General features: G+C 39.0%; 1 protein-coding gene and 1 pseudogene across 3 annotated transcripts in view; both read right to left on the bottom strand.

Annotated features, from left to right (window-relative positions):
- Positions 1-24,747, bottom strand: part of JAK2 (Janus kinase 2) — a 163,891-nt gene that overhangs the window by 90,928 nt on the left and 48,216 nt on the right. For all 3 annotated transcript variants that reach the window (XM_033237251.1, XM_033237253.1, XM_033237252.1), the window contains 2 exons: positions 18,003-18,126; positions 6,246-6,363 (listed from right to left, as the gene is read on the bottom strand). In XM_033237251.1, coding sequence (XP_033093142.1) covers positions 6,246-6,363; positions 18,003-18,126 — 242 coding nt within the window. The remainder of the gene's footprint in view (positions 1-6,245; positions 6,364-18,002; positions 18,127-24,747) is intronic.
- Positions 8,314-9,772, bottom strand: LOC117099430 (annotated as a pseudogene).

Genomic DNA, 24,747 nt, shown 5'->3' with positions numbered 1-24,747 from the left:
GACCAAAATTTAGCTTAGAAGCTAAATGGAAGCAAATAATTAAAATGCCAGACATGATATAGGAAGCACCACACAAAAGCTCCTTCAGGAACTTGGAGAGAGTTAAGATTATATTCAGTTGGAGTAATCAAGGAGGGTTTCATGGAAGATCTGAAACTTCACAGTGTGTTTAAAAATAAAGAAATGTATGATGGACACAAAACAGGGTAAAGAAATAGAAGGAACGAGACACACAAAAAAGCACAAGTTATGTTCAGATGCATAAACTAATTTGATTAGGGACTGAAGTTTATATGAAGAAATAATGTGGATTAAAACCTAGAAAAGTAAGTTGGGGTCAGACTGCAGGTGCCCTTGAATGACCTAATCCTAGAAACTATGTAGATCTATTTTCATCATGTCTCTTGCATCGGTAGAGTAGTAGCAATGATAGAAGTGCTTGAAGAAAATAAAGTATATTCAGAGAGGCTCTTTAAGAGGCTGGTGTATGGCTCAGATATGAAATAATAAGGATCTGATCCAGGAAACATAAGATACTAAAAGATCCTGAAAAAGGCTGATACTTTATTAACTATATATTGTATAAAGAATGAGGAAGAGAGAAACACAGAGGTTCTAAGATTTTGACCTGAAGGATTTAGGAATACAGATAAATCAGACTGAACATGTAATGGGACAAAGAAAAAGAAAGCAAAAGTACAAATATTCTAATCATAATACCAATTTTCTTTGTAGAAAAAAGGTAAGAGCCATATTACCTAAAATAACAATGTGAATCAAGGTTTTAAACCGGACAAGAGAAATATAGGGCCTTGTATATTCTACATCTGTATTTCCCTTCTTTTGATGTTGATAACTTGTCTCATGAACTTAAAGCTTTACTGGAACCTTTTAAAATGAATTTTATTAAAAGAAACATATATTTAAAAGTATATTTGCTTTTTTATTAATAAAATATAGAAGATATTTTCATATAAGAAAATAAACTATTAAGAAGCACACCATCATATAATCAGTATTAACCAAAACAATGGCCTAAATCTTGCTAATACAAAATTAATTCAGGGTAGGAGACAGATTTTTGCTCAATTTTAAACACTTATTTCACCACACTTTTGAGAACAGGCAAGTAAGTTATACTGTTTAAGTAGATGATGATCAATGACTTGGTAGATTCTTTTTAATAGTTTGCCTTGGTTCCATATAGAACTAGTAGATAGTCTGGGCATGGTGGCTCACGCCTGTAATCCCAGCACTTTGGGAAGCCAAAGTGGGCAGATGATAAGGTCAGGAGTTCGAGACCAGCCTGGCCAACATAGTGAAACCCCATCTCTACTAAAAATACAAAAAATTAGCTGGGTGTAGTGGCGGGCACCTGTAATCCCAGCTACTAGGGAGGCTGAGTCAGGAGAATCACTTGAACCCAGGAGGCGGAGGTTGCAGTGAGCCGAAATCACGCCATTGCCCTCCAGCCCAGGCAACAGTGGGAGACTCTCTTGTTGCAGGAAGTCAGGGACCCCAAACAGAGGGACCAGCTGAAGCCACAGCAGAAGAACATAAATTGTGAAGATTTCATAGACATTTATTAGTTCCCCAAATTAATACTTTTATAATTTCTTATGCCTGTCTTTACTCCAATCTCTGAACACAATTTGTGAAGATTTCATGGACACTTATCACTTCCCCAGTCAATACCCTTGTGATTTCCTATGCCTGTCTTTACTTTAATCTCTTAATCCTGTCATCTTCTTCATAATCTGAGGAGGATATATGTCGCCTCAGGACCCTGTGATGATTGCATCAACTGCACAAATTGTTTGTAGAGCATGTCTGTTTGAACAATATGAAATCTAGGCATCTTGAAAAAAGAACAGGATAACAGCAATTCTCAGGGAACACCAGAGATAAGACTTCTGGCCGCAGGTGAGCAGGATGGAACAGAGCCATATTTCTCCTCTTTCAAAAGCAAATAGGAGAAATATCGCTGAATTCTTTTTCTCAGCAAGGAACATCCCTGAGAAAGAGAATGCGCCCTGAGGGTAGGTTTGTAGATGGCCCCCTTAAGGCGTGCCTTCGCAGCTGAAGGGATGAAAAAAGCCCCCGTCTCCTGTAGCGCTCCCGGGCTTATTAGGACAGGAAAATTCCCGCCTAATAAATTTTGGTCAGTCAGGTTGTCTGCTCTCAAACCCTGTTTCCTGATAAGATGTTATCAATGACAAATGTGTGCCCGAAACTTCATTAGCAATTTTAATTTCGCCTCATCTTGTGGTCCTGTGATCTCGCCCTGCCTCCACTTTCTTTGTGATATTTTATTACCTTGTGAAGTATGTGATCTCTGTGACCCACACCTATTCGTGCACTCCCTCCCCTTTTGAAAATCGCTAATAAAAACTTGCTGGTTTTACAGCTCTGGGAACATCACGGATCCTGCCAACATGTGATGTCTTCCCTGGACACCCAGCTTTAAATTTCTCTCTCTTATACTCTTTCCCTTTATTTCTCAAACCAGCCAAGACACCTAGGAAATAGAAAAGAAACCACGTAACCATCGGAAGCAGGTTCTCCCGATACTCTGTCTCAAAAAAAAGAAAGAAAAGAAAAGAACTGGTAGATAACAAATTCTGCTCATGTGGAAATTCTGTGGAACTCACGACCAAAAGACAATAAATATATGAAAAATTAGTGATAGCAAAACTAAAAACATAATCAACTATTCACTAGAGAAAAGTTACAAATGGAAGAGTCTCAAATGCCAAAACATAACAAATACTATTCCTTAAATATTATAGTATGTACCCTCAAAATATTCATTTAATTAAAACTACTAAAAAATTTCAGGCCAGGTGTGGTGGCTCACGCTTGTAATCCCAGCACTTTGGGAGGCTGAGGTAGGAGGATCATTTGAAGCCAGGAGTTTAAAACCAGCCTGGACAATACAGCGAGACCCCATCTCTACAAAAACAAAACTAAAAAAATTAGCCAGGCATAGTGGCACACACCTGTACCTAGCTACTCGGGAGGCTATGAGGCTAAAGCAAGACAATCACTTGAGCCCAGGAGTTCAAGGCTGCAGTGAGCTATGATCATGCCAGCCTGGGCATCAAAGACCCCCATCTCTATAAAAAAAATAAAGTAAGAAAGAAAACCTTTTCTCATCTGAGTAGCAGACAAAATTTGAGCTTAAGAAATTTACATCTTCATTAGCCAGGGAAATAAAAAGCAGTCACAGTCACAAAATCAGAAATGATGCCAAGAACATGAGGTAAATATCCATTTGTTGTTGAATAGATATGAATTAATTAAAAGTTGTTCACGTGTCAGCAGTTTATTTGCTGAGCAGCCATATTTGATGATATAAAGACAATTAATTCCCAGAGGAAACTGAATTTAAAAGGGCCATCTTACTTTTGATTTTTATTTGCTTACCTTTTCCAAATCTGTCTTCCTATAGGTACTGTCTTAAGAACTTTAAAGACAGTTCAGTGGCTTATCTATTTTTTGGTTATTCAAAGATGTCAAGATATTCTTACATTCTGGTAATGCCACTGGTCAAATTTGCTATATATAGTGTACAATATGTATATAGTATAAAATAACAGTATAATCCTAGAGTAATCTAAATACTATCATATTTTCTGGGCACAAATTTAGAGAAGTAAAAACATTAAAAATAGAAAATTGCTTGTGGTACTATCCAGACATAATTTAGAATTATATGGTGAAATTATCTTGCCATGCTAGACAAGACAGTCCTTCCTAGAAGGATAAAATTGAGTATTCTGAAATCAACCAAAATTTTTCTAGATCAAAAATACTAGACATTGCAGTATTAATGTTAGGCTAAAGTAGCTGAATGAATAATTTGGGAAAACTTGGCTTATAAATGGGACTTAACTAGCCTGCCCCCAAAATAAACTAGCTCTGCAGGACAGGTGAATAATATACCCGTAAAAGCAACAGAAAGTTGTAACCTCATAATATCCTATTTTCAAAAGGCTACTCTCAGAAGCCTCTTTCCATCTCCCTCTCTTTTTATAATGGCTATAAGGATAAAGGAGCTGTATAAAAAAGTAAGTTGGTGATCAAATGATTTTCAACAAAGGTGCCAAGACCATTCAATGGAGAAAAGACAGTCTTTCAACAAATGGTGCTAGGAAAATTGGATATTCACAAGCAAAAGAAGTGGACCCTTACCTTACATGATAGACAAAAATTAACTCAAAATGGATGCAAGGCCTAAATATAAGAGCTAATACGTAAAACTCTTGCAAGAAAACAGAAAGAAAGCTTCATAACATTGGATTTGGCAATGATTTCTTGGATACAACACCAAAAACATAAGAAACAAAAAAGAATAGATAAATTAGAATACAGCCAAATTTAAAACTTTTGTCTACCAAAAGACAAGTAACAGAATGAAAAAGCAACCTAGAGAATGGGGAAAACTATGTACAAATCATGTATCTTATAAGGAGTTAAGATCCAGAATAATAATTTCTAGAATACAACAACAACAAACGAACAACCTGATTTAAAAATGGACCAAGGACTTGAATAGACATCTCTGTAAAGAAGATAAACAAATGGCCAACAAGCGACATCTCTGCAAAGAAGACAAACAGATGGCCAACAAGCATATGAAAAGATGCTCATGATCACTTGTTGTTAGAGAAGTAACGCATCAAAATCACAGTGATACCACCTCATACCCATAGGGATGGCTATTATCAAACAAAGCAAAGCACTGTTGAGGATGTTAAGAAATTGGAACACTTGTGCACTGCTGGTAGGACTGAAAAATAGTACAGCCACTACAGAAGATAATGTAGCAGTTCCTCAAAAAAATTATAAATTTACCATATGATCCAGCAATTACACTTCTGGGTATATATCCAAAAGAACTGAAAATGGACTCAAGGAAATATTTGTTTACCCATGTTCACAGCAGCAACCCATGTATTCATCGACAGATGAATAAACAAATAAAATATAGTATACATATGCAATGAAATATTGTTCAGCCTTAAAAAGGAAAGAAATTCTAGCACATGCTACAACATGGATGAACCTAGCAGACATTATGCTAAGTGAAATAAGCCAGTCAAAAAAGGACAAATGCTGTATAATTCCATTTGTATGAGGTACCTAGAAAAGGCAGATTTATAGTCAAAAGTAGAATGGTGACTGCGAAAGGCCATTGGGAGTGGGAAATAGTTATTATTTAATGAGTATGAAATTTCCATTTGGGAATATGAAAAATGTTCTGGAGATGGATGGTGGTGATGGTTGTACAACAATGTGTTTGTATTTAATACAACAGAACTGCACACTTAAAATGGTCACTTTTATTATATATTTCTTACCACAATAAAAATAAAGTTTGTTGGTCTCATACCCCAGTAGAGAAGTATTTTTGCTTTTGTTGTTCATAAACTGAACTAGCCTTACTAGGCTGCTTTTCGGAAATGCGAGCCATGAGGATTTGTGGGCTTATTTCCTACAATATCAGCAAATCGGATTTAGAACTCCTGATACCTTGGGGATACCAAGTGCATATTTTTACCCAAGAGCACTAATATATTTTCTTCCTTTAGTTTCTATTCATACTAGTCTAGCAGCACATAAAAACAAGTTGTTTAATGACAAAATATTTCAATTACTGTTTAAATCAAGGTACTAGAGAAGAAAGCATTATGAAATACCAACACAATACCAAAATTTGACATAACTGTATTAGTGAACAAATAACTTGAATATATAGCTTAGACTAAGTATCAGCATCCAGTCACCTTCCTATAAACAGCTACACAAACTATCATAGCTTATTTTTTATGTAGCCTGCTTCCTCTACAGTTCATTGTCCATTGTGTAAGCCTGAAATTGTCCAAAAATTTTTTTAAAACCCTAAAGAAATGTTACTAATATTTCAGCCACATATGCCTACATGAATCATGCTGTAAACCTCAGTCTATACCTTGTGAAATCCTTAAAATGACCTAAAGTCCTAAAAAAAAAGAAATTCAAAAGGATCAATCCAAAAAACTTTATAAAATAGATTCTATTATCCATAAACCAGGGGATTAAAAACGTGCTAAAAAGACTCAATTTTGTTACTTCTCTGCACCTGCTGTGCAAGACAGAACTGCAATTTTCCCATATGTGAAGTTTTTCCTGATTAAGTGACTTACTAAACAGCAAAATATTTATCATTTAACACATGTACAAGTAAGACAGTATAATCATACCTGAGCAAAGAGGTAAGACATGACAAAGTCATCAAGAAGAGGAGCTTCAGCACCTCGAGATATTCCATGCCGATAGGCTCTGTTGCTGCCGCTGCAATACCAACGAGGAAAGTAAAATCTACAAGATAATAAAAATATTTGGTCAGCTTCCAAACAGTTCATATACAAACATACTATCTATATATAGTCAACTACAGCATACTGAAAGGTATTATCCCATACTTAGAAAACACAGCTAACAATATTAAATATATATTAGAGACAAAAGGATATGTGGATAACACTAATATAGGCAGAAAGTACAAGAAATGTAAGTGTAAAATCAATATACTGCCTCCTTCACTGCACAAAATGTAGAAGCAATAGGAAACAAAAAATGTAGAAATAAAACCTTAACAAAAAGTAAAAACATAATTTAATCCAGTAACACCAGTAGAGAATCTGAAAATGCTAATTTGGCATAAAAACAAATAATTGCTTCTTTGGAGAAATGGAAGTTAAAAACTTGTCCTTCAAAGAAACAAAGAATACTCTATATTGAGTCTTTTAGTAACACCTTTATTGAGATATAATTATCATAAAGTCCACCCACTTAAAGTGTAAAATTCAATGTTTTTAGTTTATTCATAGCATTATACAAATATCACCACGCTCTAATTTTAGAACATGTGGCCTGTCTACCTTCTTTCACTCAGCATAATGTTTTCAGGGTTCATCCACATTAGAGCATGTATCATTACTTGGTTCCCTTTTATTGCCAAATTAATATTTCATTGTATGAATATACCACTTTTTCCGTATCCATTCATCGCCTGACAGACATTTGGGACTGTTTCTATTATTTTGCTATTGTGAATAATGCTGGTATGAAGAGTCATGTACAAGTTTTTGTGGATATATGTTTTCATTTCTATTGCATATATATCTAGAAGTAGAATTGCTGGGTCATATGGTAACTCTGTGTTTATCCTTTTGAGGAATGGCCAAACTGTTTTCCAAAGTAGCAGCACCACTTTACATTCCCAACAGCAATATATGGCTTCCAAACTAGTCCAAATCCTCTAACACTTGTTATTGTTTGTCTTTCTGATTTTTGCCATCCTTGTAGATCTATTATTATCCCATTGTGGTTTTGATTGACTTTTCTCTAATGACCAATGATGTTAGGCATCTTTTGGGGGGGGGGGGGTTCATTTTTTTTTTTTTTTTTTTTAAAGCCCCTAAGTTGTACGGCTTCAAAAGAGCATCAGAGAAACGTAAATGCCATTCCTGTACACTTGGTAAAACAAAAACCAGACTCAGGGCCACCGCCCTGGGCACGGCCTCAAGCTGAACCGCTGGGGGACCGCCAGCCAGTCCAGAGCCGCCCCCAGGCCCTTGCACATACACCTGCGGGGCTGAGCCGGGGGCTTTAAGGCATTCTGTCTGCAGCTGCTTGCCGGGTGGCAGAGCACAGAGACAGGAAGCCCCATGCCCGCACGCCCCCACGCAGCAGAACCCAGGGGCCGAGCCGGGCGACGCCAGCCGCCCACCCACCTCCGGTTCTGAGGGTCGGAGCACAGCCTCCGGGAACAGGTGCCTCGAGAAGCACCCTCCTAGCAGGGCCCACCTGCCCTTCGCCCGGACGAGGCTGGGAAAGGCTGCAGTGGCCGTGCGTGCGGCGCCTGGGCTTTGGTGCAGCATTTTGGGTGCGGAGCTGGCTTCAGCCGCGGCCCCACCCCTCCCTTCCCCTTTAGTTTTGGGGAAGCCTGGGACACAGCCTCACCCCTGGCAGCAATGCCTGTGTCCCTCTCAGGTGGGCCTGGGCAAGATAGCCCCACAGCACCACTCCAGGCCAGGCCTGCCCTCCCCTCCAGAAAACGGCCTTTGGATCGAGGGAGAGAAGCTAGACTTTATGAAGCTAACGGGGCGGCTGGCGGGGCCGGGGCCAGGCCTCAGCCCTGAGGGCCTCCAGGATCGCACTACTCACTTCAGCAAAGAAATGGAGGGGCAGGTATGGGGGTAGAAGGGGTCTTCCCCCATCCTCTTTTTCCTTGTTTTAAATAGTTAATGCTCTTGGAGGGGCGGACTAGACACAGGTGTAGAAATTTTGGCCAGTCTTATGTGAAGGAAGTGACTGACCCCTCGTCTGGGGGATGGGGCCGCCGGCTGAGACAGGTGCGGCCCCTGAAGTCTGCGTCCCGGCTTCCAGCCAGAGTCTGGCCCTGGGCTGCTGTGGGTGGGCCCCAAGGGCCTCAAACAAGCTCACGCCCCAAGGGGCTGCACGGAGAAGATTCAAGGGGAAGAAACAGCAGCATTTGGTTTCATCGCCCACCTCCATCTCTGCAGGCGCCATGATGGGCGCTGGAGTGGCCGGCCGTGGGGTCGTCCGCGTTCAGCTCCCCATTGGTAGAGGTCAGCACCTGGTTTTTGCTGTGTGGCTGATCTTTGTCCCAAAGCTGAGGCTGGGAGGGCCGGTGGGTATGGACGGTGCCGATGGGGGTCGCCAAGGGCTTCCTGGGCCAGTGGTACTCAAGAGTCGAACACGAAGCCGCTTCGGTCGAATAGGTCGGTGGAGAGCTTCCACAGGTAGTCACAGTCGGGTTTCTCGAAGTCCAGGCGCCGCACGTAGTGCAGGTATGTGGCCATCTCCTCTGGGAAGTTCTAGCTGAGCACTTCAATGGGCATTGTGCGCTTTGTGTTCCCGATATTCTGTACCGCTCATGATCGTGTCGGCCTTGAGCCCCTGCCAGGGGAGGCTGCTGCACAGGAAGTACATGAACATGTGGCCCAGCACCTCCAGGTCACTGCAGTGGCTCTGCTTCTTGCCCAGGTGCATGTTGATGTTCATGTAGCGCGCCCTGCCTGTCAGAGCAGCTCTTGTGCTCACGGTACGGGATGTGCTTCTTCGTCTGAAGGCCAGTGTACCCCTTGGCCAGCCCGAAGTTGATAATGTGGATGGCGACCTGCTGCTCGGTCCCCGGGCGCCACACCACGAAGTTCTTGGACTACACGTCCTGGTAAATGAGGCTCTTAGTGTGCCCATACTCCATGCGTGCGATCAGCTGGGTGGCGATCAGGAGCACCGTCTTCAGCGTGAAGGTCGAACAGGTCCTCCAGGCTGGGCCCCAGCAGCTCCAGCACCATGGCGTTGTACTTTCAGCACAGGCCGAAGTAGTAGGTAGTAGACCTGAGGGGCGCCCTCAGTGGCGCTGAGCCGCTTGTAGAACCAGTACCCTAGGTGCAGCTGTGGGGCCCAGGACTTGATCAGCTCCAATTTGACAGCCACGTATTTGCTTGTATAGAGATCCTTTCCTTGGCTCTGCCATGGCCGGGCCGCAGGCAGTGTCTGGGCGGCCAGCCAGGCTTCAGCAGCGCGGCGCGGACTCCCGCTCCGGCCCCTCTCCCACTTCCGCTCCGGCTCGGACGCCCACTCGGGCCCTGCTCCAGCTCCTGCGCCGCCTGGGCCAGCCTCCGTATGTTCCGGGAGGGAGGCGCCTGGCACGCCACGCTCCCCTGAGCCCGCTCTGGGGCCCGCCTGTTGGGCATCTTTTCTTTTTTATTATACTTTAAGTTCTAGGGTACATGTGCATAACGTGCAGGTTTGTTACATATGTATATTTGTGCCATGTTGGTGTGCTGCACCCATCAACTCGTCAGCACCCATCAATTCATCATTTATATCATGTATAACTCCCCAATGCAATCCCTCCCTCCTCCCCGCTCCCCATGATAGGCCCCAGTGTGTGATGTTCCCCTTCCTGAGTCCAAGTGATCTCATTGTTCAGTTCCCACCTATGAGTGAGAACATGCGGTGTTTGGTTTTCTCTTCTTGTGATAGTTTGCTAAGAATGATGGTTTCCAGCTGCATCCATGTCCCTACAAAGGATGCAAACTCATCCTTTTTATGGCTGCATAGTATTCCATGGTGTATATGTGCCACATTTTCTTAATCCAGTCTGTCACAGATGGACATTTGGGTTGATTCCAAGTCTTTGCTATTGTGAATAGTGCCGCAATAAACATACGTGTGCATGTGTCTTTGTAGTAGAATAATTTATAATCCTTTGGGTATATACCCAGTAGTGGGATGGCTGGGTCATAAGGTACATCTAGTTCTAGATCCTTGAGGAATCGCCATACTGTTTTGCATAATGGTTGAACTAGTTTACAATCCCACCAACAGTGTAAAAGTGTTCCTATTTCTCCACATCCTCTCCAGCACCTGTTGTTTCCTGATTTCTTAATGACTGCCATTCTAACTGGTGTGAGATGGTATCTCATTGTGGTTTTGATTTGCATTTCTCTGATGGCCAGTGATGATGAGCATTTTTTCATGTGTCTGTTGGCTGTATGAATGTCTTCTTTTGAGAAATGTCTGTTCATATCCTTTCCCCACTTTTTGATGGGGTTGTTTGTTTTTTTCTTGTATATTTGTTTGAGTTCTTTGTAGATTCTGGATATTAGCCCTTTGTCAGATGAGTAGGTTGCAAAAATTTTCTCCCATTCTGTAGGTTGCCTGTTCACTCTGATGGTAGTTTCTTTTGCTGTGCAAAAGCTCTTTAGTTTAATTAGATCCCATTTGTCAATTTTGGCTTTTGCTGCCATTGCTTTTGGTGTTTTAGACATGAAGTCCTTGCCCATGTCTATGTCCTGAATGGTACTACCTAGATTTTCTTCTAGGGTTTTTATGGTATTAGGTCTAACATTTAAGTCTCTAATCCATCTTGAATTAATTTTCATATAAGGGGTAAGGAAAGGATCCAGTTTCAGCTTTCTACTTATGGCTAGCCAATTTTCCCAGCACCATTTATTAAATAGGGAATCTTTTCCCCATTTCTTGTTTCTCTCAGGTTTGTCAAAGATCAGATGGCTGTAGATGTGTGGTATTATTCTGAGGACTCTGTTCTGTTCCATTGGTCTATATCTCTGTTGTGGTACCAGTACCATGCTGTTTTGGTTACTGTAGCCTTGTAGTATAGTTTGAAGTCAGGTAGCGTGACGCCTCCAGCTTTGTCCTTTTGATTTAGGATTGTCTTGGCAATGCGGGCTCTTTTTTGGTTCCATATGAACTTTAAAGCAGTTTTTTCCAATTCTGTGAAGAAAGTCATTGGTAGCTTGATGGGGATGGCATTGAATCTATAAATAACCTTGGGCAGTATGGCCATTTTCACGATATTGATTCTTCCTATCCATGAGCATGGTATGTTCTTCCATTTGTTAGTGTCCTCTTTGATTTCACTGAGCAGTGGGTTTGTAGTTCTCCTTGAAGAGGTCCTTTACATCCCTGTAAGCTGGATTCCTAGGTATTTTATTCTCTTTGAAGCAATTGCGAATGGAAGTTCATTCCTGATTTGGCTCTCTGCTTGTCTGTTACTGGTGTATAAGAATGCTTGTGATTTTTGCACATTAATTTTGTATCCTGAGACTTTGCTGAAGTTGCTTATCAGCTTAAGGAGATTTTGGGCTGAGACGATGGGGTTTTCTAAATATACAATCATGTCATCTGCAAACAGGGACAATTGACTTCTTCTTTTCCTAACTGGATACCCTTGATTTCTTTCTCTTGCCTGATTGCCCTAGCCAGAACTTCCAACACTCTGTTGAATAGGAGTGGTGAGAGAGGGCATCCCTGTCTTGTGCCAGTTTTCAAAGGGAATTTTTCCAGTTTTTGCCCATTCAGTATGGTATTAGCTGTGGGTTTGTCATAAATAGCTCTTATTATTTTGAGGTACGTTCCATCAATACCGAATTTATTGAGCGTTTTTAGCATAAAGGGCTGTTGAATTTTGTCAAAAGCCTTTTCTGCATCTATTGAGATAATCATGTGGTTCTTGTCTTTGTTCTGTTTATATGCTGGATTACGTTTATTGATTTGCAAATGTTGAACCAGCCTTGCATCCCAGGGATGAAGCCCACTTGATCATGGTGGATAAGCTTTTTGATGCGCTGCTGAATCCGGTTTGCCAGTATTTTATTGAGAATTTTTGCATCGATGTTCATCAGGGATATTGGCCTAAAATTCTCTTTTTTTGTTGTGTCTCTGCCAGGCTTTGGTATCAGGATGATGTTGGCCTCATAAAATGAGTTAGGGAGGATTCCCTCTTTTTCTATTGATTGGAATAGTTTCAGAAGGAATGGTACCAGCTCCTCCTTGTACCTCTGGTAGAATTCAGCTGTGAATCCATCTGGTCCTGGACTTTTTTTGGTGGGTAGGCTATTAATTGTTGCCTCGATTTCAGAGTCTGCTATTGGTCTATTCAGGGATTCAACTTCTTCCTGGTTTAGTCTTGGAAGAGTGTAAGTGTCCAGGAAATTATCCATTTCTTCTAGATTTTCTAGTTGATTTGCGTAGAGGCATTTATAGTATTCTCTGATGGTTGTTTGTATTTCTGTGGGGTCAGTGGTGATATCCCCTTTATCATTTTTTATTGCGTCTATTTGATTCCTCTCTCTTTTCTTCTTTATTAGTCTCGCAGACAGATCAACGAGACAGAAAGTTAACAAGGATATCCAGGAATTGAACTCATCTCTGCACCAAGCGGACCTAATAGACATCTATAGAACTCTCCACCCCAAATCAACAGAATATACATTCTTCTCAGCACCACATCGCACTTATTCCAAAATTGACCACATAATTGGAAGTAAAGCACTCCTCAGCAAATGTCAAAGAACAGAAATTATAACAAACTGTCTCTCAGACCACAGTGCAATCAAACTAGAACTCAGGACTAAGAAACTCAATCAAAACCGCTCAACTACATGGAAACTGAACAACCTGCTCTTGAATGACTACTGGGTACATAACGAAATGAAAGCAGAAATAAAGATGTTCTTTGAAACCAATGAGAACAAAGACACAACATACCAGAATCTCTGGGACACATTTAAAGCAGTGTGTAAAGGGAAATTTATAGCACTAAATGCCCACAAGAGAAAGCAGGAAAGATCTAAAATTGACACTCTAACATCACAATTAAAAGAACTAGAGAGGCAAGAGCAAACACATTCAAAAGCTAGCAGAAGGCAAGAAATAACTAAGATCAGAGCAGAACTGAAGGAGATAGAGACACAAAAAACCCTCCAAAAAATCAATGAATCCAGGAGTTGGTTTTTTGAAAAGATCAACAAAATTGACAGACCGCAGGCATCTTTTTACATGCTTATCGGCCATTTGTATGTCTTATTTGGAAAAATGTCTATTCAAGTCCCTTGCCTACTTTTTAGATTAAGTTGTATTGTTGAGCTGTAAGAATTCTTTTATATTCTGGAGATAAGACAGTTATCAGATATATGATTCCCAAACATTTTCTTCCATTTTGTGGGTTGTCTTTTCACATTTTTGATAGTGTCCTTTGACGCACAGATGTTTTTAACTTTGATAAAGTCTAACTTAACTATTTTTCTTGTCACTTGAGCTTTTGGTGTCATATCTAAGAAACCACTGCCTAATCTAAGTACACAAAGACTTGTGTTTCTTCTTGGAGTTTTAATAAGTTTAGCTCTTATATATAGGCCTATGATCCACTTTAAGCTTTTTTTTATATATATATATAGTGTGAAGTAGATGTCTTACTTCATTATTTTACATGTGGATATCCAGTTGTCCCAGCACTATTATTTAAAAAGACTATTCTTTGCCCATGAATTGTCTTGGCACCCTGATCAAAAATCAATTACCATCAATGTGAGAAATTATATTGAGACTGTCAATTCCTTTCCATTAATCTGTATATTCATCCTTAAGTTAGTACCATATTGTCTTGATTACTGTAGTTTTGTAATAAATTTTGAAATTAGGAAGTATAGTCTTCAAACTTTGTTCTTTTTCAAGACTGTTTTAGCTATGCTAAGTCCCTTTGCTTTTATATAAATTATGATTAACTTGTCAATTTCTGCAATAAAGACAGCTAGGATTTCAGTAGGAATTGCACTGAACATACAGATCAATTAAGGAGTATTGCCATATTAAAAATATGAAGTCCTCTATGAGATATCTTTCCATTTATTTAGGTGTTTCCTTAATTTCGTTCAATGATGTTTTATATTTCTCAGTGTATACCTTTTACACTTTTTGTTAAGGTTATTCCTAAAAATTTGTTATGCTATTGTTAATGAAATTTTTTAAATTTCATTTTTGGACTGTTCTTTGTGTACAGAAATACAACTGATTTTTATATATTGATCTTCTATTCTGCAACTGACCTGAGCTCATTTATTAGTTCTAATAGTTTTTTATTAATTCTTTAGGATTTTTAATATGCAAGATCATGTAATCTGTGAATACACAATCATCCTTTGGTATCTATGCAGTACTAGTTCCAGAACCTCCCACACATACCAAAATCTGCAAATACTCATGTTCCTGATATACTATTTGCATATAACCTGTGCACATACTTCAGTATACTTTAAAATCTCTAGACTACTTATAATATCTAATACAATGTAAATGTTATGTAAATAATTGTTATACTGTATTCTTTAGGGAATAATGACAAGAAAAAGTCTGTACATGTTCAGTACAAGCACAACTTTTTTTCCATATATTTTCAATCTGCAGTTGGTTTAATCCATGGATGTGAAACCCATGGATACAGTGGGATGACTACAGTTTTACTTCTTATTTTCCAATATAAATGCCTTTTATTTATTTTTCTTGCCTTATTTCCCTCCTGAATCTACAGTATAGCGTTAAATCAAAGTGGTAAGAGTAGCTATCCTCATCTCATTCCTGATCATAGAGAGAAGGCATTCAGTCTTTCACCATTAAGTACGACATTACTTTTGGATTTTTTTATAGATGCCCTTGAACAAATTGAGGAAGTTCCTTGCCATTCCTATTGTGTTGAGTTTTTTTTATAATGATGGGATGTTGGATTTTATCAAATACTTTTTCTGTGTCTATTGGGATGATTATGTGGTTTTGGTCATTTATTCTATTAATGTGGTATATTACATTGATTGATTTTTGGAAGCTACACTAACCTTGTATTTCCTGGGATAAATCCCACCTGGTCATTAATATTTTTGTAAACCACCAGCATTCCTAATCTGAAAATCTGAAACCTGAAATGCTCCAAAATCCAAAACCTTTAGAGCACTAACCTGATGTGCAAAAGAAATTTGCATTAGAGCATTTCAAACTTTAGATTTTTAGATTAGGTATGTTCAACCAGTGTATACTCTGCAAATATTCTAAAAATCTGAAAAAAAATCCAAAATCCAAAACATTTCTGGTCCCAAGCATTTCAGATAAGACATATTCAAGCTGTATTGCTGGATTCAATTTGCGAGTATTTTGTTGATTTTCTACTACAACATTGGTCTGTAGTTTTCTTTTCTTCTAGATATCTTTGTCTGAATTTATCAGGGTAATACTGAACTCACAGAAATAGTTGGGAAATCCTCCTTCCTTTACTATTTTTTGTGAATAACTGGTAATAATTCTTTTAATGTGTGACAGAATTCACAAGTGAAGCCACTTGGGCCTGGGCTTTTATAAAAATTACTAATTTGATTTCTTTACTTGTCATAGACCTATTCAAACTTTCTGTTCTTTCTTTTAGCAGTTCCTATAACTTGTGTCTTTCTAGGAATTTGTCCATTTCATCTTGATCCTCTAACTTGTTGGCATTAAAAACACTATCCATTAAACAATTAATGTACATGAAGAAATATTTAACAAAAGAAAAACAAATCATTAATGGCCTTTTCAAAAAATTCTCAGCATCACTAGTTATAAGACCAATGAATAGTTGTAACTATGTGCATTATTCTCATAATTAGTGACACTATTTCTTCATGTACATTAAGTTACTGTTTAATGGATACAGTGTTTTTAATTTTATACTTATAAGAATACTAACCTTTTATCTGATTTGTTGAAACTACCTTTACAGTTTGCCTTTCCATTTTAAGAGGAAACCTTCAGACATCTGAAAATTTTTATAGTCGACAATTGCAATCATTCCCATATGATTTCTTCTATTGTTTTGCAGCTTAAATGGTATTTTCCTAAGGACCTGAATTCAGTTCCAATTCAGACTTTTATAGTTTGATTTTCTTTACATTTCTATTTACATATCAATCTGATCTTTAGTCAATCTATAATTTATCTGATATACATTATAAAGAAAGAAGCTAAAATTTTATTCAAACAGCTAATCGACTATCCCACCCCCATTTATTGACTAATCTCTCCCTTCCACATTAACGTGAAAAGATTTCTTCATATATTACGTTTCTATACGTATGAAGGAGTACTTTCAAGATATACTGGCCCCATCATTCTCATTATTTAGGTTATGATTCTGAATTTAATTATGTGCTTTAATAATAGATACCATTTTGTAGTTTCATATAATGTGAAAATATCTCCTGGGACAAAATATTTTACAATTCCCAGATAAGTCTTCTTTCTCATGGCTATCTTATTTAATAATTCTAAATTAACATAGTAATGTGTCCAATTCCCTAAAATGCCTTTGTTAGGATTTTAATTGGCTTAGAGCTAAGCACACAGTGTAAGAGAAATTGATCTTTGTAATATTCCATCTGCCCATTCCAGTATTATGTCCTAATTCTTCATATTCTTCAAATAAGTTTCTAATTTTCCTATACCATCTTGTGTTTTTTCTTATTAAGACCATTCCTGGTTAGTTAAGGGTTTTTGTAGCTATATTGAATGGGATCTTCTTTATCTATTATGTAAGTGGTTGCTTGCATATAATAATGCTATTGATTTTTGTACATCTATTATTTATTTGAACATTTATTGATTTTTTCACCGTCTTTTCAATAATTATATCAAAAATAATTTTTTGAACTCAGTGCAAAGTATACATTAGATATCAGTAAATGCAAACACATCCAATTGCATATTTGTATATAGAATGGGGAAGGGAAAGAAGCAAAACAATACTAAAATTTATTGAGAGAGCACGAAGTGATAGGCACAATAATAAATACTATATATACATTACCTCTTTAATGAAGTACACATGAGGTGGTTAAGAGGCAAGCTTATGAAGCAAACTAGGCTTGGATTTGAACCTGACTCCCAATTCCTAGCTGTGTGACCATGAATACATTTGAGTAATATTGTTTCTCAATGCTCTAAATTCTTTATCTTTAATGTGGAAATCTTAATACCTCCTTAAGTTATGATGAATTTTATGTGTATATATATATATATATATATAATGCTTAGAAAAATCACAGGTATTTATGAGACACAAATCAAATATATCTTTGTTTCATCCTTTCGAGCAAAAAAATACTTCTAGATTTCTCTAAACAGGCATTACACATTACCATAAATTATATAAATTAACTTACAATTTGAGGCTGCAAATACACACTGGGAAAAGTCTTTTCTTCACAACAACTTTTTTAAAAGTTCTTTATAAAAATAAGATGTGAAATTGCATTTTATTGTGCAAAACATTGCACAAACCAGCAATATCCCAAACATTTAGGATTTTGTTAATAAAGCCCATTCTGATTTTTTTTTTTTTTTACTTATTTAAGTATAATCATAAGGAGTTAAGTGGCATCCCACCAAAACAGCTTTATTCTCAGAATATTCTACTTAAACAACATGTATGAACAGTTTCTCTGATGGAGAAACAGAATCTTAAATGAAATCTTAAATGAGTGCTAACTAATTGGTTCAGGTCTCTGGTATTAACTACCTTGCAATTCAAAAATATTTGATAATTTCTCCCATTTTGCCTTTTAGCATTAAGTGAGTTACTTTACTGAATAAAGTACCTTATTCTGTAGAGTACATTATGCCTGGTTGACTCATCTATATGGAAGACATGGTTGGGTGGATACCAGATCCTTTCTGTTTCACTCATTAAAGCAAACATATTATGATACACAGGTGTGATACCTAAAAAAGAAGCAGAGAAAGGAACTATTAAAGATACACAACAGAACATTTACATAGCACCTATAATTTGTAATGAGGCTAAAGTAACAACTCTTAAAATCAGGATGAAATGTAGTAGCAGTCGAAATCTTCTGATATTCCACTCCCTACAGCTGAATTATTAATCACAATTTTTTTTATACAAACATACTTCATTTTAGTGCACTCTGCATTATTGTACTTCGCAGATATTGTGGGGCTTTTCCCTTACAAAATAAGGATTTACAGCAACTGTGAATCTGGTAAGTCTGTCAGCACCATTTTTCCAACAGCATGTGCTCACTTTGTGTCTCTATGACACATTTTGGTAATTCTTGCAATATTTCAAACTTTTTCATTATTATTATATCAGTTATGATGATCTGTGACCAGTGATCTTTGTTACAATTGTAATCGTTTGGGGCCGCCATGAACCGTGCCCATATAAGATGACAAACATAAGCAATAAATGCTGTGTGTGTTCTGACTGCTCCAGCAATAGCATTCCTGTCTCACTCCCTCTCCTTAGGCCTCTCTATTCCCTGAGATACAACAGTATGGAAAATAGGCGAATTAATAATCCTACAATGGCCTCTAGGCATTCAAGGGAAAGGAAGAGTTTCATATATTGAAGAGTTGCATATCTCTCACTCTAAATCAAAAGCTAGAAATGATTAAACTAAGTGAGGAAGGTATATCAAATGCCAAGATAGGCTAAAAGCCAGGCCTCCTGCACCAGTCAATTAAGTTCTGAATGCAAAGAAAAAGTTTCTGAATGAAATTAAAAGTGCTACTGCAGTAAATACATAAATGATAAGAGAGCAAAACAGCCTTATTGATGATGTGACAAAAGTTTGAGTGGTATAGAGAGAAGATCAAACCAGCCACAATATTCCCTGAAGCCAAACCCTAAACCAGAGCAAGGCCCTAATTATCTTCAAATCTGTGAAGGCTGAGAGAGGTGAGGAACCTACAGAAGAAAAGTAGGAAGCTAGTAGAGGTTGGTTCATGAGGTTTAAGAAAAGAAACCAAGGGGCCGTGCCCAAGATGGCCGAATAGGAACAGCTCTAGCCTCCAGCTCCCAGCGTGAGCGACACAGAAGACGGGTGATTTCTGCATTTTCAACTGAGGTACCGGGTTCATCTCACTGGGGCAGGTCAGACAGTTGGTGCTGGTCCGCAGGTGCAGCCCGACCAGCAAGAGCTCAAGCAGGGCGAAGCATCGCCTCACCTGGGAAGCGCAAGAGGGAAGGGAATTCCCTTTCCTAGCCAGAGGAAATTGAGACACACAACACCTGGAAAATCGGGTAACTCCCACCCTAATACTGCACTTAACCAAGGGTCTTAGCAAACGGCACACCAGGAGATTATATCCCATACCTGACCCAATGGGTCCCAAGCCCACGGAGCCTCCCTCATTGCTAGCACAGCAGTCTGAGATCTAACTGCAAGGTGGCAGCGAGGCTGCGGGAGGGGCGCCCACCATTGCTGAGGCTTAAGTAGGTAAACAAAGCCACCAGGAAGCTCGAACTGGGTAGAGCCCACCACAGCTAAGAAGGCCTGCCTGCCTCTGTAGACTCCACCTCTGGGGACAGGGCATAGCTAAACAAAAAGCAGCAGAAACTTTGGCAGAGGTAAATGTCCCTGTCTGACAGCTTTGAAGAGAGCAGTGGATCTCCCAGCACGGAGGTTGAGATCTGAGAACGGACAGACTGCCTGCTCAAGTGGGTCCCTGACCCCTGAGTAGCCTAACTGGGAGACATCCCCCACTAGGTGCAGACCAAAACCTCACACATTACACGGCTCGGTACACCCCTGAGACGAAGCTTCCAGAGCAAGAATCAGACAGCAACACTCGTTGTTCAGCAATATTCTATTTTCTGCAGCCTCCACTGCTGATACCCAGGCAAACAGGGTCTGGAGTGGACCTCAAGGAAACTCCAACAGACCTGCAGCTGAGAGTCCTGACTGTTAGAAGGAAAACTAACAAACAGAAAGGACACCCACACCAAAACCCCATCAGTACGTCACCATTATCAAAGACCGAAGGCAGAGAAAACCACAAAGATGGGGAAAAAGCAGTGCAGAAAAGCTGGAAATTCAAAAAATCAGAGCACATCTCCCCCTCCAAAGGAACGCAGCTCATTGCCAGGAACGGAACAAAGCTGGACAGAGAATGACTTTGACAAGTTGAGAGAAGGTGGCTTCAGTCGATCAGACTTCTCAGAACTAAAGGAGGAACTACGTAACCAGCGCAAAGAAACTAAAAACCTCAAAAAAAGATTTGACGAATGGCTAACTAGAATAACCAATGTAGAAAAGTCGTTAAAAGAACTGACAGCGATGAAAACCATAACATGAGAATTATGTGACAAATGCACAAGCTTCAGTAACTGACTCGATCAACTGGAAGAAAGAGTATCAACCACTGAAGATCAAATGAATGAAATGAAGCGAGAAGTCTAGAGAAAAAAGAGTAAAAGGAAATGAACAAAGCCTCCAAGAAATATGGGATTATATGAAAAGACCAAATCTACATCTGATTGGTGTGCCTGAAAGTGACGGGGAAAATGGAAATAAGTTGGAAAACACTCTGCAGGATATCATCCAGGAAAACTTCCCCAACCTAGTAAGGCAGGCTAACATTCAAATTCAGGAAATACAGAGAATGCCACACAGATACTCCTCGAGAAGAGCAAGTCCAAGACACATAATTGTCAGATTCACCAAAGTTGAAATGAAGGAAAAAATGTTAAGGGCAGCCAGAGAGAAAAGTCGGGGTACCCACAAAGGGAAGCCCATTAGACTAACAGCACATCTCTCAGCAGAAATTCTACAAGCCAGAAGAGTGGGGGCCAATATTCAACATTCTTAAAGAAAAGAATTTTCAACCCAGAATTTCATATCCAGCCAAACTAAGTTTCATCAGTGAAGGAGAAATAAAATCCTTTACAGACAAGCAAATGCTTAGAGATTTTGTCACCACCAGGACTGCCTTACAAGAGGTCCTGAAGGAAGCAATAAACATGGAAAGGAACAACAAGTACCAGCCATTGGTACCTGCCAAAATGTAAAGTCCATCGATGCTAGGAAGAAACTGCATCAACTAACGAGCAAAATAACCAGCTGATATCATAATGACAAGATCAAGTTCACACATAACAATATTAACCTTAAATGTAAATGGACTAAATGGTCCAGTTAAAAGACACAGACTGGCAAAATGGATAAAGAGGCAAGACCCATCGGTTTGCTGTATTCAGGAGACCCATCTCACATGCAGAGACACACATAGGCTCAAAAAAGGGATGGAGGAAGATCTACCAAGCAAATGGAAAACAAAAAAATCAAGGGTTGCAATCGTAGTCTCTGATAAAACAGACTCTAAACCATCAAAGATCAAAACAGACAAAGAAGGCCATTATATAATGATAAAGGGATCAATTCATCAGGAAGAGCTAACCTAAATATATATGCACCCAATACAGGAGCACCCAGATTCATAAAGCATGTCCTTAGAGACCTACAAAGAGACTTAGACTCCCATACAATAATAATGGGAGACTTTAACGCACTACTGTCAACATTAGACAGATCAATGAGACAGAAAGTTAACAAGGATATCCAGGAATTGAACTCAACTCTGCACCAAGCGGACCTAATAGACATCTACAGAACTCTCCACCCCAAACCAACAGAATATATATTCTTCTCAGTACCACATCACACTTATTCCAAAATTGACCACATATTTGGAAGTAAAGCACTCCTCAGCAAATGTAAAAGAACAGAAATTACAACAAACTGTCTCTCAGACCACAGTGCAATCAAACTAGAACTCAGGACTAAGAAACTCAATCAAAACCGCTCAACTACATGGAAACTGAACAACCTGCTCCTGAATGACTACTGGGTACATAACGAAATGAAGGCAGAAATAAAGATGTTCTTTGAAACCAGTGAGAACAAAGATACAACATACCAGAATCTCTGGGACACATTTAAAGCAGTGTGTAGAGGGAAATTTATAGCACTAAATGCCCACAAGAGAAAGCTGGAAAGATCTAAAATTGACACCCTAACATCACAATTAAAAGAACTAGAGAAGCAACAGTAAACACATTCAAAGGCTAGCAGAAGGCAAGAAATAACCAAGATCAGAGCAGAACTGAAGGAGATAGATACACAAAAAACCCTCCAAAAACTCAATGAATCCAGCAGGTGGTTTTTTGAAAAGATCAGCAAAATTGACAGACCATTAGCAAGACAAAGAAGAAAAGAGAGAAGAATCAAATAGACACAATAAAAAATGATAAAGGGGATATCACCACCGACCCCACAGAAATACAAACTACCATGAGAGAATACTATAAACACCTCTATGCAAATAAACTAGAAAACCTAGAAGAAATGGATAATTTCCTGGACACTTACACTCTCCCAAGACTAAACCAGGAAGAAGTCGAATCCCTGAATAGACCAATAGCAGGCTCTGAAATTGAGGCAATAATTAATAGCCTACTAACCAAAAAAAGTCCAAGACCAGACGGATCCACAGCTGAATTCTACCGGAGGTACAAGGAGGAGCTGGTACCATTCCTTCTGAAACTATTCCAATCAATAGAAAAAGAGGGAATCCTCCCTAACTCATTTTATGAGGCCAACATCATCCTGATACCAAAGCCTGGCAGAGACACAACAAAAAAAGAGAATTTTAGACCAATATCCCTGATGAGCATCGATGCAAAAATCCTCAATAATGGCAAACCAAATCCAGCAGCACATCAAAAAGCTTATCCACCATGATCAAGTGGGCTTCATTCCTGGGATGCAAGGCTGGTTCAACATATGCAAATCAATAAACATAATCCAACACATAAACAGAACCAAGGACAAGAACCACATGATTATCTCAACAGATGCACAAAAGGCCTTGGACAAAATTCAACAGCCCTTCATGCTAAAAACGCTCAATAAATTCGGCATTGATGGAACGTATCTCAAAATAATAAGAGCTATTTATGACAGACCCACAGCCAATATCATACTGAATGGGCAAAAACTGGAAAAATTCCCTTTGAAAACTGGCACAAGACAGGGATGCTCTCTCTCACCACTCCTATTCAACATAGTGTTGGAAGTTCTGGCTAGGGCAATCAGGCAAGAGAAAGAAATCAAGGGTATTCAGTTAGGAAAAGAAGAAGTCAAACTGTCCCTCTTTGCAGATGACGTGATTGTATATTTAGAAAACCCCATTGTCTCAGCCCAAAATCTCCTTAAGCTGATAAGCAACTTCAGCAAAGTCTCAGGATACAAAATCAATGTGCAAAAATCACAAGCATTCTTATATACCAGTCCTAATCTTTGACAAACCTGACAAAAACAAGAAATGGGGAAAGGATTCTCTATTTAATAAATGGTGCTGGGAAAATTGGCTAGCCCTAAGTAGAAAGCTGAAACTGGATCCTTTCCTTACTCCTTATACAAAAATTAATTCAAGATGGATTAGAGACTTAAATGTTAGACCTAAAACCATAAAAACCCTAGAAGAAAACCTAGGTAATACCATTCAGGACACAGGCATGGGCAAGGACTTCATTTCTAAAACACCAAAAGCAACAGCAACAAAAGCCAAAATTGACACATGGGATCTAACTAAACTAAAGAGCTTCTGCACAGCAAAAGAAACTACCATCAGAGTGAACAGGCAACCTACAGAATGGGAGAACATTTTTACAATCTACTCATCTGACAAATGGCTAATATCCAGAACCTACAAAGAACTTAAACAAATTTACAAGAAAAAAACAAACAACCCCATCAAAAAGTGGGCAAAGGATATGAACAAACACTTCTCAAAAGAAGACATTCATACAGCCAACAGACACATGAAAAAATGCTCATCATCACTCGCCATCAGAGAAATGCAAATCAAAACCACAATGAGATACCATCTCACACCAGTTAGAATGGCAGTCATTACAAAATCAGGAAACAACAGGTGCTGGAGAGGATGTGGAGAAATAGGAACACTTTTACACTGTTGGTGGGACTGTAAACTAGTTCAACCATTGTGGAAAGCAGTGTGGCATTTCCTCAAGGATGTAGAACTAGAAATACCATTTGACCCAGCCATCCCATTACTGGGTATATACCCAAAGGATTATAGGTCATGCTGCTACAAAGACACATGCACACGTATGTTTATTGTGGCACTATTCACAATAGCAAAGACTTGGAATCAACCCAAATGTCCATCACTGACAGACTGGATTAAGAAAATGTGGCACATATACACCATGGAATACTATGCAGCCATAAAAAGGGATGTGTTTGTGTCCTTTTGTAGGGACATGGATGCAGCTGGAAACCATCGTTCTCAGCAAACTATTGCAGGAACAGAAAACCAAACACCGAATGTTCTCACTCATAGTTGAGAAATGAACAATGAGATCACTTGGACACAGGAAGGGGAACATCACACACCGAGTCCTATTGTGGGGAGGGGGTGAGGGGAGGGATAGCATTAGGAGATATACCTAATGTAAATGATGAGTTAATGGGTGCAGCACACCAACATGGCACATGTATACATATGTAACAA

Source organism: Trachypithecus francoisi, unplaced genomic scaffold (assembly GCF_009764315.1).
Source record: "Trachypithecus francoisi isolate TF-2019V2 unplaced genomic scaffold, Tfra_2.0 Lachesis_group16, whole genome shotgun sequence".
NCBI lineage: Eukaryota > Metazoa > Chordata > Mammalia > Primates > Cercopithecidae > Trachypithecus > Trachypithecus francoisi.
This window is presented reverse-complemented; position numbering and strand designations above follow the sequence as displayed.